This window comes from Lutra lutra, chromosome 6 (assembly GCF_902655055.1).
Source record: "Lutra lutra chromosome 6, mLutLut1.2, whole genome shotgun sequence".
Lineage (NCBI taxonomy): Eukaryota > Metazoa > Chordata > Mammalia > Carnivora > Mustelidae > Lutra > Lutra lutra.
The window spans coordinates 65583998-65597967 of NC_062283.1; the positions used below are offsets into that span (position 1 = coordinate 65583998).

Below are 13970 nucleotides of genomic sequence, written 5' to 3' on the forward strand. Positions count from 1 at the left end.
GGAAGGGGTCAGACATGGCACCTTCTTCTTGCTGCAGTAGATCTGCCATTTCTTCTCCGGAGGCAGTGCAAACACAGCCTCTCGGTTCTTGTCGGTGAGATCCAATTCATCCTGCAAAGACAAGAAATATGTCAGACCCAGAGATGGTTGACATTAGAATATTCAGTATTTCAGGAAATTGTAATTCCTCCAAACCTATCCCTCAGTCTACTGTCTCCCTTCAGAGAGTATCAAAGCAGGATAGGGCAATTCTTCTTCGGCTAGAAATACAGCCCCACACCCCCACCCTCATTCCCTTACATCCACCCAAGCCTGGGCTGCTTCTAGTCATGCTTCCCTTACATCCTGTCCACTCCCACTTGTCTCTACAAATCCATCCTCCTCCTCCAGGCTCCCCGTTCCCTGCTCACCTCCTTCTTGCATTGCTTTGCAAGTTCCTAACCGTCTTGCCCCAGGTTTCTGCTCTTTATTCTTCTGTCCTTCTTAAGCTGGTCAACATCCTAAGTCAAGACCTGACAAAGCACTCAGTCTATAGATCTAGTTTGTGCCCCATCCTGCAAGTCTCCCTGTCCTTTGGGTTTCTACCCCAGAAATTCTGGCTCCCCCCAACCTCAGCATGGTCTCAGAACAGGCTGAAAAGAACTGGTGAGGACAAGAAGCTGTCCTCTCTTGGCAAGAAGAGTATGCCATGGAAAGGGAGGTTCTGACCTACTTCCCATGGAGGTGTGCCTGTCAGGGGCAGCTCCTCCGCCCACACAAGGTTGGAGGCTCCACTAGACAAAGCCACACTCCCCAAAGAGTAGAATTGGGTAGTTTTGATATCATCGAATGTAGGGTCATTCTATATGTAGTTTGGAGTGACACTGTAGGTTTGGCTGCACTAGATGGGCTCCAAGAAGCTCTCTTATTGAAGACTTTTCTCTTGTGATTCATGAGCTGTGCTAAGGCTCATAAAAGAAAGAGTTAACGGGCCACAGGAAACAGCCTGCTTTTCAACTCAAGTATTGTGAGCTTTCTTTTTAAATAAAAAGCAATACTTGCATTAAGACAATAAAGTAGGGGCACCTAAGCATCTGCTTTGGGCTCAGGTTATGATCTCAGGGTCCTGGGATCGAGACCCATGTTGAGCTCCCTGCTTAGCCAGGAGTCTGCTTCTCTCTCTCCCCAACTGCCCCTCCCTCATTCTCTCTCTCTCTTTCTCTCAAATAACTAAATAAAATATTTTTAAGAAAGATAATAAGGCACATTATTAATATTCTTTATATTTTCAAGAAGGACAAACAGTGAAAGTAATATCTAAGAAAATGTAAGAGTCTTAAATGTCAATATCTCTTTTCCCTATACTTTAAGGAAGAACATTGAAGATTTTCCTTTACATAGATCAGAACTGTCCAATAGAAATATAAAGTAAGCCAAATGTATTTTTAAAAAATTTCCAGTCATAGTAAAAATTAAGAATGGGTGCAGGCACCTGGGGGTTTCAATGGGTTAAGCCTCTGCCTTCAGCTCAGGTCACAATGTCAGGGTCTTGGGATCAAGCCCAGCATGGACTCTCTGCTCAGCAGGGAGCCTGCTTCCCCTCACCCTCTGCCTGCCTCTCTGCCTACTTGTTGTGATCTCTCTCTCTCTATGTTAAATAAATAAATAAAATCTTTTTAAAAAATTAAGAATGGGTGAAGTTAAATTTAATAATATATTTCATTTAATCCAACATACCTAAAATATAATCATTTCAACATGTGTTCAACAGAAAAAATTGTCAGTGACCTTGAAAAAAAGAATATAAAGTATCTAAATCATCAAAATCTGGTGTATATTTCACCCTTACAGCTCTTCTCAGTTCAGATCAGCCACATCTCAAATATGCAGCAGCCCCAAGGGACCACAGCTGCCATTTTGGACAGCGCATACAAAGATAATTAGAAACAATGCCCATTAGTTCACCTGCCTTTGGAACTAATGACTCCTGCAGATCTAATGTTAAACAAAGGTTCTTCCCTAGAATCATTCTCTACATATCCCAGTAACAACCTTCGTCAAGATTCCCAGATCCCTGTTTAAAGTTTCTGGAGTATTTCCTTTCCATGGTCAGAATCAGGAATCAAAGAAATAGTAGAGATATATGCACCTTACTCTTCCCAGTGCAAACTGTATCTCTTCTTTTACTTACGTAGTTAGTTCCACCTGGTCTGCCCTCCCTGACCACCTACCCCCTGGATCCTGGTCTAATTTACTTAGGCTCAAGGTCAGCCTCTTCCAGCAAGCCTTTCATATCCATTTCCAGGTAAGACCACCTTTCCCTTCCTGCATTCCAGAACAGTTACATTCAAACTTGGATCCTGGTTACTCATGCACCTGTCTTTCTCATCACTTAATCAATGGTTATGTCTTGGTGATTTGGCTCAGCTCAGGTAGCCTATGACTAACTGCAGACCTTTCACTCCTTATTGAGTCTGTCCTTGTTTCTGTGACAACCACACTCTCTGGCAATCCCTCCTGCTTTGCTCTATGTTCATCCTGGGCTCCCTTGATGTCTTCTAGTCTTCTCTCCTACTGTCAAATGTTGAAATCCCTCAGGGCACCAACCTGGATCCTGGGGTCCTAGGGTCTGTTTCCATGCTTCCCAGTAAAGACTTCTCAACCATTTCCAAGGGCTATTACTACCCCAAACTCTCTCAAACCTTTGTCTCTAGCCCCCCAGTTTCCTGAGCTCCAGACCCTGATATCCAACTGCCTCCCATGCCCATCTATTTTGACAGCCCTCAGGTACCTCACACATTTATGTAGTATCACTACGTGCCAGGCACTGTTCTAAGTGCTTAATGTTTACTCATTAAACTTACAACAACCCATTTTATAGATGTGGAAATTGAGGCACAGTGAGAACATGCAAACTGAGTTCATCACTCTGGCCCCTAAGCCTGAGTTTCATCTGGCATCTCTTATCTTTTACATCCACCCAGTTCCTCACATCAGCAACTTGGGTATTCCCTGATTCTAGTCACTCCCCAAGCCCAGCAAGTCCTGTATATCCTCCTAAATAGCTCTTCAATCTGTTCTCTCCATTCTCACTAATAACATTTAGTCTAAGTCACCATCCTCCCTAGTTTGGATTGCACTAAAACCCTCTTAATGTCCTACCCATAATCCTTCTTCTTTTAGAAGACCATCCTGCTCCATTGACTTTCTGTTACCCTTAAGTCAAGTATGAAGTCCTGTTACTCTCATCTTCCATGGTGAACTCCTAAAGGCCCAGCTCTTTTCTGACTGAAGACTCACATATTATGCTTCTCTTACTGGGGCAACCTCTGTCACTGCTCTGCAACCCTATTCACTTCTCCAGCCATCAATCTGCTTTTGGATCTCAATGGAAATGTCATTCTTTGGGGGCACCATTTTGATCCTCAGTCAATAATTAAACTCTCTGTTAGACATTGCCACAGGCCCATGAATGTTCCCTTTCCAAACACTCACTACATTTGTCATTACTGTTCAAAATCAGTCTTCTCTATTAGACTTTATGTTCTTGGAGGCAGGGACCAGCACACAGAGGGCTCTCAAGGAATATTTTTCATTTGCTCAATGCTAATCTCAGTGTTAGCTCAATGGGCAAAACTGGCTCAATGTTAGTTTGCTCTGTTTGTTTGCTGATGCCAGTCTTCTTGCAGACAAGACTTGTGTGACTCATCCTTGTTTTTGTCAAAGTACTTTGTAAGGAGTCCTACTCACTAAAGATGCTCAATAAATACTCGTTAAATAAAAGGGCCAAGGAGAGGAACATCTTTCATCCTGTCCTTCTTTCAAAACTCATGTGCTCTGTTCAAGAAAATGTCCAGCTGTGGTAATATAAGAAATATAGTTTTTCATCTGGCTATTCATTTGTATTCTTCAGAATATCCTTTATAATGCATTGATAGTAGTAAGTGAAGCCTTTCCCTACATTCTCTGAGCCATTCTAACAAATTATTCAACCTGAGGAGAGGATCATGGGAACTTCCAACTTGCAGCCATGTCTCTCTGAAGTGTAGGGCAACATGGGGACCTACTACTTCTGATTGGTGTCCGGGTGGGGGGCCATCTTGTGGATCTGAGCCCTTCCTCTGTGGGGTCTGTGTGAACTCTGGGTAGTTAGTGTCAGCATGGAGTTAAGTTGTAGGACACTAGTTGGTATCTGCAATGAATGAGGAAGTTGCTTGGCATTGAAAACCCACATATTTACTGTCCGCAGTATTCTGATAAATAAACAAAAAACAAACAAACAGATATTGGAAGTACTAACACCAATCATGTTCCAAATGTCATTCTATACTAGTAAATACTTTGTTCTCTCCCATCCGTTGCTCTACACAGGGTTCAGCCCTGAATCCGGGGGGTGGGGTGGGTCTGGCATCTCTGATCTGGGAGTCTCCTTGACTTTGTCTCATTACCAGACCTCTAAGAAGAAGAATCATGCTTCTTTCCTGCTCTGTCTCCTTGTGGTCAGAGAATAGAATTTCACATGCTCACTTTGTGAATGGTTCTCACAAAGGTGTAGTGCTGCTCTAGTCTGAATGGACATCACAGAGTCAGGAAGAGCTGCTACTAGTGTCAAAGACAGAGCTTCCACCTGCCATAGGCTAGACATGGAATATAATCACCCAGCCCGGGACCAGGAATGAACCAGGTGCAATTCAGGCATCTCTACCTCCATATTTCTAGTTAATCATACCTGCTTTGAGGACCTGGTATCTGCCTACAAAGTCCCACTCTGTCCCTTGTTCTTGTATTCTGTATTCTGTATCCTTATATTCTTGTATTCTGAAAGAATCCCAGGGGAGTTCCAGAAAGAAGGTGTCAAATGTTCTGGTATTCTTTGAAGCTCCTCACTGCCTTATTTCATAAAAGCCTGGACCTATTCATTTCAAGATGGCCTAACTGCTGTACCATGAGATCCAGAACCAGCTGGAGATATGAGGTAGGTCCATTCTTCTAGGGACGTATTTCATGGTATCCTCCCCAGTAAATGACTTATTTTTCCCTCATAGCTGAGGTGTCCTGGTGGGCCCACCCTCACCCGAAGCAGAGTTTCATTGGTAGAGATCCCAGCACATGGGTCCCTGTCCTCTGCCCTGCTCTGCCTACTCCAGAATCCCACTCCCCATTGTCAACATCCTCCCTTCTCTGTCCCCTCACTGACCACCAGCTCTGCGAAGCGGACGTTGAGCTCCTCTGGGTTCGGGATAGGACTTGAAAACTCCATATACTGCAGAGGGTGGTTGTCCCGGAGGTTGATCTCAGGGAGGCTGCTGCCCCCAAAGCAGCACAAGAAGCCCAGGCCATGGCGGCTCCTCTTGCGGGGGGCCATGGTCACTCCAGGCCAGGGGGGATAGTCAACAGGCCGATGTCCTAGGTCCTCATTGTGATCTGGAGAGGAAAACAGAGAGCATAGATGGGTCAGGCAATGGCAGCTAGGTAGGCAGGGACAGTGGTCACTGAGCCACCATTATTTCTTTGCCCAACTGCTAGGAGCCCTTGACCCAACAATCAGGCCTGCCCTCCCTTCTCTCACAGCTTCTTTCCACCTGGAGGCATTCCCTCCCCATCATTCCCTCCAGTGTCTCCTGCCACAAACACTTGCAGGTACTCCCTCCATGCCCCTAGAGAACAGAGGTGGGCGGTAGTCACAGAATATGAATTGCACCTTCTCCATGATTGTACAGATGGATATCCCAGTCCCTTTCCTCTAGCAGAGCCATTTTCAGCAGGACCAACTCAGTCACTAGATCCATTTTAAGGTGTACAGATGCCTGGTTTAAAGGTTTCATCCAGTGGGAAGGGGAGGGTTGAAGTAGGCTGGAGAGGAGACAGCAAGCTAATTATATAGCATGGCTCCTGGGGAGCAGAGGATAGAAGTCTTCAGAGACTTACAGGGTTTTCTGTCCATTGTGCCCAGGCATGTTTGATTGAATGTGAAATATTAATAGGACATGGGTTCACCACCCATCCATCTAGAGGGAGAGGTAACCTGGGGGAGTCATCAGAGTGAACCTTGAGTAAGGAAATGGGGCTGATCATTGGAACAGTGTTGAGCCAATACTGAAGGAGATCTGGTCAGATTCGTTTTCTATACCAACCAAGAACAGAGGATACCACTTTGGCCAGAGACCAAAACTCATGAACACCCAACAATTGAGTGGTCATTGTAGCAGAAAGGGTTAAGTTTTTAGCTGGCCACTGGGAAAGATTTGTTCAATGCTGCCCCAGCTTGGGAAGGAATACTGGCCAGCCCTGGTCATTGATGCCACATAGCTTCTAGATGGATAAGCCCAACTACCTGAACATAGGCTTCCCCAAAGTGTTAAAACTACCCTTGACCATTACTGGTTCCCAAACATGCTTTCAGATAACCCGAGTGAGTTCAGGAGAGCTTACCCACAACACGCTCTCCTCGTTCCGTATTTGTATATCTTAGTTTGGCTGTTGTTGTTGTTGTTGTTTTTAAACATAAAAAAGATTCTACCTTTTTCCCTATTATTATCACAGGCCTGGGGTTAGGGTTTTTTTTTTTAATTATAAAATGCACATAACACCAAGTTGATCATTTTAACCATCTTTATGTGTACAGTTCGGTGGTTTTATGTGTATTCACATTGCTGTGCAACCATCCCTACCATCTATCTCCATAATTTTTTCATCTTGCAAAATAGAAACTCTGTACTCATTAAGCACTAATTTCTCATTTCCCTCTCCCCTGAGCCCCTGGCAACTACCACTTTATTTGCTATCTCTATGAATTTGACTACTCTAAGTAGCAGTATGAGTAGAATCATAGAAGTAGAGTCATCCAGCATTTGTCCTTTGGTGACTGGCTTATTTCACTTAAAATCATGTCTTTAAGGTTCGTACACGTTATAGCATGTATCAGAATTTCCTCCTTTTTTAAGGCTGAATACTATTCATCTGTATTTATATACATTTTGTTTATCCATTCACCATCAATTGACACTTGGGTTGCTTCCTCCTTTTGGTTATTATGAATGATGCTACTATGATCATGGGTGTGCAAATATCTCTTTATGTTTCTTCTTTCAATGCTTTGGTACGCATACCAACAAGGGGTATTTTCGAGTCTTGACTCTAAGCTATTTCTCCTAGATTTGGTCATTAACAGAAATGTTCAGAATATACTCATGGTCTTTACCCATACCATTGCTAAAAATGTTGACCACAACAAAGATACAGACAGAGCCAGATGACATAGCTATGTCATCTGGGAATGCCAACAGACTAGTCATCAACACTCTCAGGGAACAGTCCTTCAACCAGCTTGGAATCCATGAACCCACACTCTTATCTTGCCCTCTTTGCTATAAAGACAGCATACAAGATCTTTCCTGAAGCCTTGTGGAATTTGAGAAATGCCAAATGTAAGGTATACCTCAGAATGGAGCTCTAGAACCTTATCAGAAAAAGATAACTGTCATAACTTGTTCCTAGTGAACTCAAGGTAACTTCTGGTGAACCTTGCTTTATTTCTAAACCCTAACAATCCAGCTAGTAACGGTCTAATCTGATCAGGCCTCTAAGTCATCACACATTTTAATTGTCATTCTAGAGGTTTTTTACTAGCTCCATTTTATCTTTCTTTATAACCTTTGTGACAAGCTTTTTAATAGACCCAGAAGAGCCTCAATTAACACACTGAAGTGGTCTCATATTATTGGTTATCTTTTTTATGTTTATATATTGGTTCTCCACAGGCATAGTGAAGACTTCTTGAGGGTGGGGCCATGCTTCCTGCTTCTTTAATACCCCTCCCATTTCTACAGCTAATAAAATGCCTTGCATTTAGTGATGCTAAGTAAGTATTTCTTGCTCAATTGGGAAATGGCCTGTGCTCATGGAAAAGACAGGCCTTCCTTAATCAGTCAAGAAATATTAACTGAAATCTCGGACTCCTAGCAGTTGATAAGCAATCAGGAACCTTTACAAAGAGATAAGGCAATAGTCCTGAGGCTGGGGATAAGGGAAGAAGCCAGTGGGCTTACTCAGCAATCCTGGTACATGGTGGCAAAGACCAAAATAGGCTGGCATCTGAGGAAAATGAAAGAGGAAAAGAGACTTTTGGGGTTTTCTATGGGACTTGATAGCCAGTAGCCAAGAGTGGGTGAGGCACAGCCCTGGTCTCTGACTACCAGGCTTAATAAAGCACCAATTCTGCAACCAGATTGGGGTTAACCACCCTGCGGGTCCCCTGCCCATTGTCAAGTTTGGGATAATGCTGCAGAGTACAGACCAAGTCCCCTTTGTTTCATCAGCCTCCAATATGCAGCTGCAGCTGGTAGAGAGGCTGTTTTTTCAGGGGACAAAGCATGAGAAGGACACTCCCAGAGGCCACAGTGAGGCTGAGCTGACAGGATGATAGGGTTCAAGGGAGGGACGAGCTGATGTCTGGGAAGACCTGTGAACTTGCTCCCTGCCTTCACCTCCTCAACTTTTTGCTCCCTCGTCTCCCTCCTTGTCTGTCTTTGCTCTTCAGCTCTTCAGCCAGACTTTCCTAGGAACAATCAGGAGTTGGGGGCAGGATGGGCATACAGTTGGCACACCCTGCTACAGTCTCACACCAGCTGTTTACAGCCATGACTGCTCTGATTGGTCAGGCTATGCTATATTTGTCATTATATACTTCTTAACATTTTCCCCAAGTACAGGGAGTGAGGTGGTATGGCCTCAAGAGGACAGGAGATGAAAGGATGAATACCCAACTTCTGTAGCAACATGGATGGGACTGGAAGAGATTATGCTGAGTGAAATAAGTCAAGCAGAGAGAGTCAATTATCATATGGTTTCACTTATTTGTGGAGCATAACAAATAACATGGAGGACATGGGAAGATGGAGAGGAGAAGGGAGTTGAGGGAAATTGGAAGGGGAGGTGAACCATGAGAGACTATGAACTCTGAAAAACAACCTGAGGGTCTTGAAGGGGCAGGGGGTGGGAGGTTGGGGGAACCAGGTGGTGGGTATTGGGGAGGGCACGTATTGCATGGAGCACTGGGTGTGGTACAAAAACAATGAATACTGTTACGCTGAAAAGAAATTTAAAAAAATTAAAATTAAGAAAAAAATAAAAAGAGGACGGGAGATGGAGATACTGACCTTCCAAACAGGATGCATTGTCCCCACAGAGAAGGGCCTGAGCACCAGGGGGAGTGCTGCGTATTTGCCCTTTAAAGAGGCAGCCTGTTTAACAGCTCCCCACTATGCTGATGTTCCCCAGGATGCCCTACTCCCAATAACCCTTTCTTAAGACTGTTGAGGCCCCACTTGAACATCCAAGACTAAAACCATGGGCTCTCCACTGCAACGCATGTAGCTTTAGAGCATAGATCCGAAAACTGAGATCGAAAGGGGAAAAGTCTTCTCTGAGGTCACACAGCTAGTGACAGAGCTGGGTTTAAAACCCAAGACCCCAGTGTTCAGGCTGCGGTCTAGTGCTCATCTTCTCACGTCAGCAGCCCCTTTCCCCATCTTGCCACAGCCCACCTACTACTCCTTTTCCATCAGAGAAGACAAATATTGGCAGCTTTGTTTAGAAATATCTCCAGTCCTGAGGATGTTGTTGTCAGGGCCAGAAGAGGGTTACAGAGATTCTGAGGTCTTCCTCTTCTCCACTGTGAGGAGGACAGCTTCCACCTCCCGTTGCCCCATTTCTCATCCATCCTGCTCTAAGGCCTCCTTCACCCTAGCAATCTTCCAAGTCAGATGACTGGGATTTGACTTCTGGCTTTGCCTTCCCAGTTGGGTGACCTGAAGCACATTTCATAAAGTCTTAACCTCTCAGAGCCTTAAGTTCTATGACACCAGGATAATCACAGCACCTTCCTCGGTGGGTTTCGGTGAAGAGTCAGTCCAACAATGTAGATAAGATGTCTGGAGCACATAGAACACTCTCTGAAGGAGCCCAGCACTGCTGCTATGACTTTGTTATCATTACTGCCAATGCTTGCCCTGCCCAGACACAGCCTGTAACCACAAGCCCTCTCTAGGCACAGCAGGGACCACCAAGGCCTGGCATTGTAGGGATCTGCCCAGCCTGATTAAAGAAGCCACCCAGCTTTGCCTTAGGCCACTGGGGAGTCTGGACCTGAGGGGCTTGGATTTTCCTTGGGCTCTAAGCTAGCTCTGGTTAGAAGGGGAAAGCCTCATCCCTGACACTGGGCAGGGAGCAGAAAAGTGAAGGGGGCCAGAGTGTTCCTTTCTGCAAGATCACTTCATAAAGAGAAGCAATGGAGGCGTCCACCTTGAAGATAAGTTGAGGAGCAATATGGAAAAATGAGAGCAACAATAGAACAAAATCCAGTGGACTTAAACCCCAAAAGAGGGATTCAACCCATCCCTACCACCACCCACCTTTCTCTCCGTGAAAATTCACTGAATACCAACACCTCTGTGCACTCCACATCCTGTCTCCTTGTCCCTTCTTCTTCTCACTGGGGGAGCAAGGTCTTCCCAGGCCTGTGGGTACCTAAACACAGACTAACTGGCCTAAAACAGCCAATCATCAATGAGGAAATAGCCTTCCTGTGAGGACTGTAAGGTCCCCTTCAAGGCTCCTCTGGTTCCTGCCAGATTTTACCTCTTACTCACATCCTTTTACATCATGGAGAAAACATACCTAACTCAGGAGACAGAGGCTAGTTCTAGCTCTCGCACTATCCAGACGTGGGTCAGAGGGACAAGGTTTTAGGCTCTCTGGGACCTGGGTTCCTCCCTGTGTGATGGCGGGGCCTGGTCAGCTATACTGCTTGGCTCCTTTCCAGTCCCAAAGATTTCCCCAGGGGCTCTCCTCATGTGCACAGAGCACGCCTCCCACATTCCACCCCAAGCCAGGAAGTACTTCCTATCACTTGAGTGCAATACTCCCATTTGGCTTGCAAAGATAAAAAATCTAACCTTTACCCCCAAACTGTGGCCCTCTATATACCAGTTTTTACACTAACTAGGACTTCAAAAGCCCTATATCATCAATGCTTGCTCCTAAGTCATAAGTAAAAGCAGAATAATATTAATACTTGAGACTTGGTGTAGACCAGATTCTGGGATCTATCTGCATTTCATCCCCATGACAACTCTCTGAGATATGTGGCATCATCTTAAAAAAGTCCTTAAAAGACAAACCATGGTTCAGAAAGGTTGAGTAACTTGCCTAAGGACACACAGCCAATTAGTAGCATAGCTAGGACTCAAGCCCATGACGGCATGACTTTAAAGCTACAAACCACTAAGTCATATGGCATGTGTCCAAGAAACACCCTAAGCTGAGCCTTGCTCAGAGCTTTCTCAAGCATTCTATAGATCCAGACTCAATAATTCATGATTGAGCATTCCCTCAGAGCTGGACCAAGTGTTTTCCCAGGTCTGCAATCTCATGTCAGCCTCACAAGGACTTTGTGAGGTCATTATTACTCTCCCCCCAACAGATAATAATATTGAGGTTTATAATGGTATTACCAGCAGTCACACGGCTTGTCCATGGTGCCCATTGCTGCTAAGAGGCAGAGCTGGAATTCACAACTAAATGTTCTGACTCCAGGCTCAGTTCTCTTGTTGCAGAAGCAAAGCTGATGCATGAACCCTGACTTTAGCACTTGGGGCCAATGCTGTGGCTTTGGGGTATTCAAACGGCCTTCTTCTCTTATCTTCCCCTACCCCATGCATGGGGGTCATGGAGGCAAGGATACGTATAGCCACTTCCAAAGTGCCTGCTAGGAGCCAGTCACTGTGCTGGCAACTTTCTGCTTTACCTCATTTATTTCCCCCAACCCTCAAATCACATCACTGTCCCTTCCTGGTGATGACATTAAGACTCCCAAAGCCCAGGCAACTCGTCCAAGGGCCACATCTTTTAGGGGAAGGGACAAGCTTTTGTGGATGGTGATGTTGCTTCAAACAGGATGCTTTGAACCAGCTTCTAGCCTGTGAAGGCTATGCTGGACACGGGGGGTTCACCTTGGTGGTGAGGACACAAGAGCAAATAAGGTACGGTCCCCTCCCTTGAGGGGTCCCCTTTTGGTAGGGAAGCCAGAAGGGTTAAGGAGATAGGGGCTTTGGCAGCACTAGGAAGGGGGACCTGGTATAGCCTGGGGTGTGGAGAGGAGGTCAGAAAAGATTTCCAGGAGGTGGCACCAAGCCAGTCTTGAAAGAGGTGAGAGGACTAAGGAAAGGTACAGAGGTAAGAAATCCTTTCTGGGCAAGGGGAATGGCATAAAGAGAAAAAGCCTGGTGTGCACAAGGCCAGAGTCCTGACCAGTGGTCTGCTCATCGGTGGCTAAGTTAATAGGCAAAGGGGATCAACAAGGTATACAAGTACCTTGGCTTGAAACCAGAACTCAAGCATCCTGGGGAGCCTGCTCTTTGCCCCCTTCTTCCTACCAGGTCCCCTGGGGCCCAGGTCTGGGAATGGGGCCCAGAATTCTCCAGAGATACTGCATGGAACATAAGGAATGTAAACAATTTCCTGTTCCACAGGCCAGAGATTCCTCCCTATATATTGACCCTCCATGTGTCACTGGAGGTCACCTAGGAAACAGCTCCAGACACAGGGCCATGACCCAGGGCTTAGCTTCCCAAAGAAGAGTCTGTGCTTTTCCATCCCAGGTCCTCTGCCCACCCATCTCCTCACTGCCCACTTCTACCATGCCTGCTGCCCCTTCAAGGACCTGAAGACCATGCTTTGTGAGCAGCAAACAGGCTTGATAACCCCCACTTCCAAACTGAAGCAACCTGAATTTTGCAGATGTCAAACTTGACCATACAAACTCAGCTGGGTTTTGTTCAACTGCTATCCACTCTAACTATGGGACCTCAAACAAGTTACTCAGCCTTTCTGCGCCTCACTTTCCTCATCCATAAAATGGGGCAATAATAACAGCCCCTACTTCATAGGGTTGTCGTGAGAATAAATTAGTTACTCTTTGTAAAGTGTTTGGAACAGGGTCTGGTAATAATAAACACCATCATGAACTCTACAGCTAAGCTATAGTTATAATTGGGAAGATTCCTGGACACTGACTGTATGAATCACAGAAAGTTCATTCTACATAAGAATGAAACTGACATAGTCTGATGGGGGTTGGCAAATATTATAGAGGCTAAATTCAACCCATTTTTGTAAATATGGTTTTTCTGAAATGCAGCCACACCCTTTCATGTAAATATTGTCTACAGTACCTGCCCCTTTACAGAAAATTTGCTGATTTCTGTGTTATTAGCTTGAATCATATGTAAGTGACGGTATTCAATTATGCTTAATCTACAAAATCATCAATTTCATGTGGTTCAACTTAGCAATTCATACTGGTTTATCGCGTGTCCTATTGCCTTGCCTGTTAAAACAGAGGGCCATGCTCTAAATTCAGTGATTCTAATCATAACGGAGTTATGGTCATCATCCACTGAGCCCTACTATGGTCAAGGTTTACCTCAGACTTTCAACACACCCTGGCAAGGTAAATATGACCATCACTCCAGCTTGTATAGAAGAGGAAATCTGAGGCTTGGAAAGATGTGCTGTGTGAGCCTCGGACTTGATCCAGGTCTCCAGCCCTGGCGACCTGTCCCACATCTGGTGGCTACGTCACACAGCTGGTGGGCTGTCCCCACACAGTGCTCCCCAAGAGGCCGCTGGGAGGGAGACCCAACTGATGAGGACAGGACATGGAGAGCACGAATACCCCTCATCTCTCCCACTTTTCTGCTGGTCCATCTCTCAGACAGGGCTTGGACCCCCTGGTTGATGGGGCCCCAGACTGTGACTCCCCTGCCAGCCTCAGGACAGTGCTCAGAAGCATCTGGCTTGTAGTGCAAGCCTCCGGCAGGGCTGGGGAGGGGGCAGGGAGCAATTTCAAAAATAAGCAAGTTCTCTTTCCAGGACTGGGGGAGCTATTTTTAGCAGCCGCCTAAATTATGGTTTCCCCCTCTGCTCTGGGA

The 13970-nt window shown here is 45.5% G+C and overlaps 1 protein-coding gene across 4 annotated transcripts in view; it reads right to left on the bottom strand.

The window, feature by feature from the left end:
* The window catches only part of DAAM2 (dishevelled associated activator of morphogenesis 2), a 126602-nt gene that overhangs the window by 51710 nt on the left and 60922 nt on the right, over window positions 1-13970 (bottom strand). For all 4 annotated transcript variants that reach the window (XM_047732874.1, XM_047732870.1, XM_047732873.1 and 1 more), the window contains exons 2-3: window positions 5177-5403; window positions 22-111 (exon numbers count right to left, since the gene is read on the bottom strand). In XM_047732874.1, the coding sequence (XP_047588830.1) occupies window positions 22-111; window positions 5177-5344 (258 nt within the window). In that variant the 5' untranslated portion in view covers window positions 5345-5403. The remainder of the gene's footprint in view (window positions 1-21; window positions 112-5176; window positions 5404-13970) is intronic.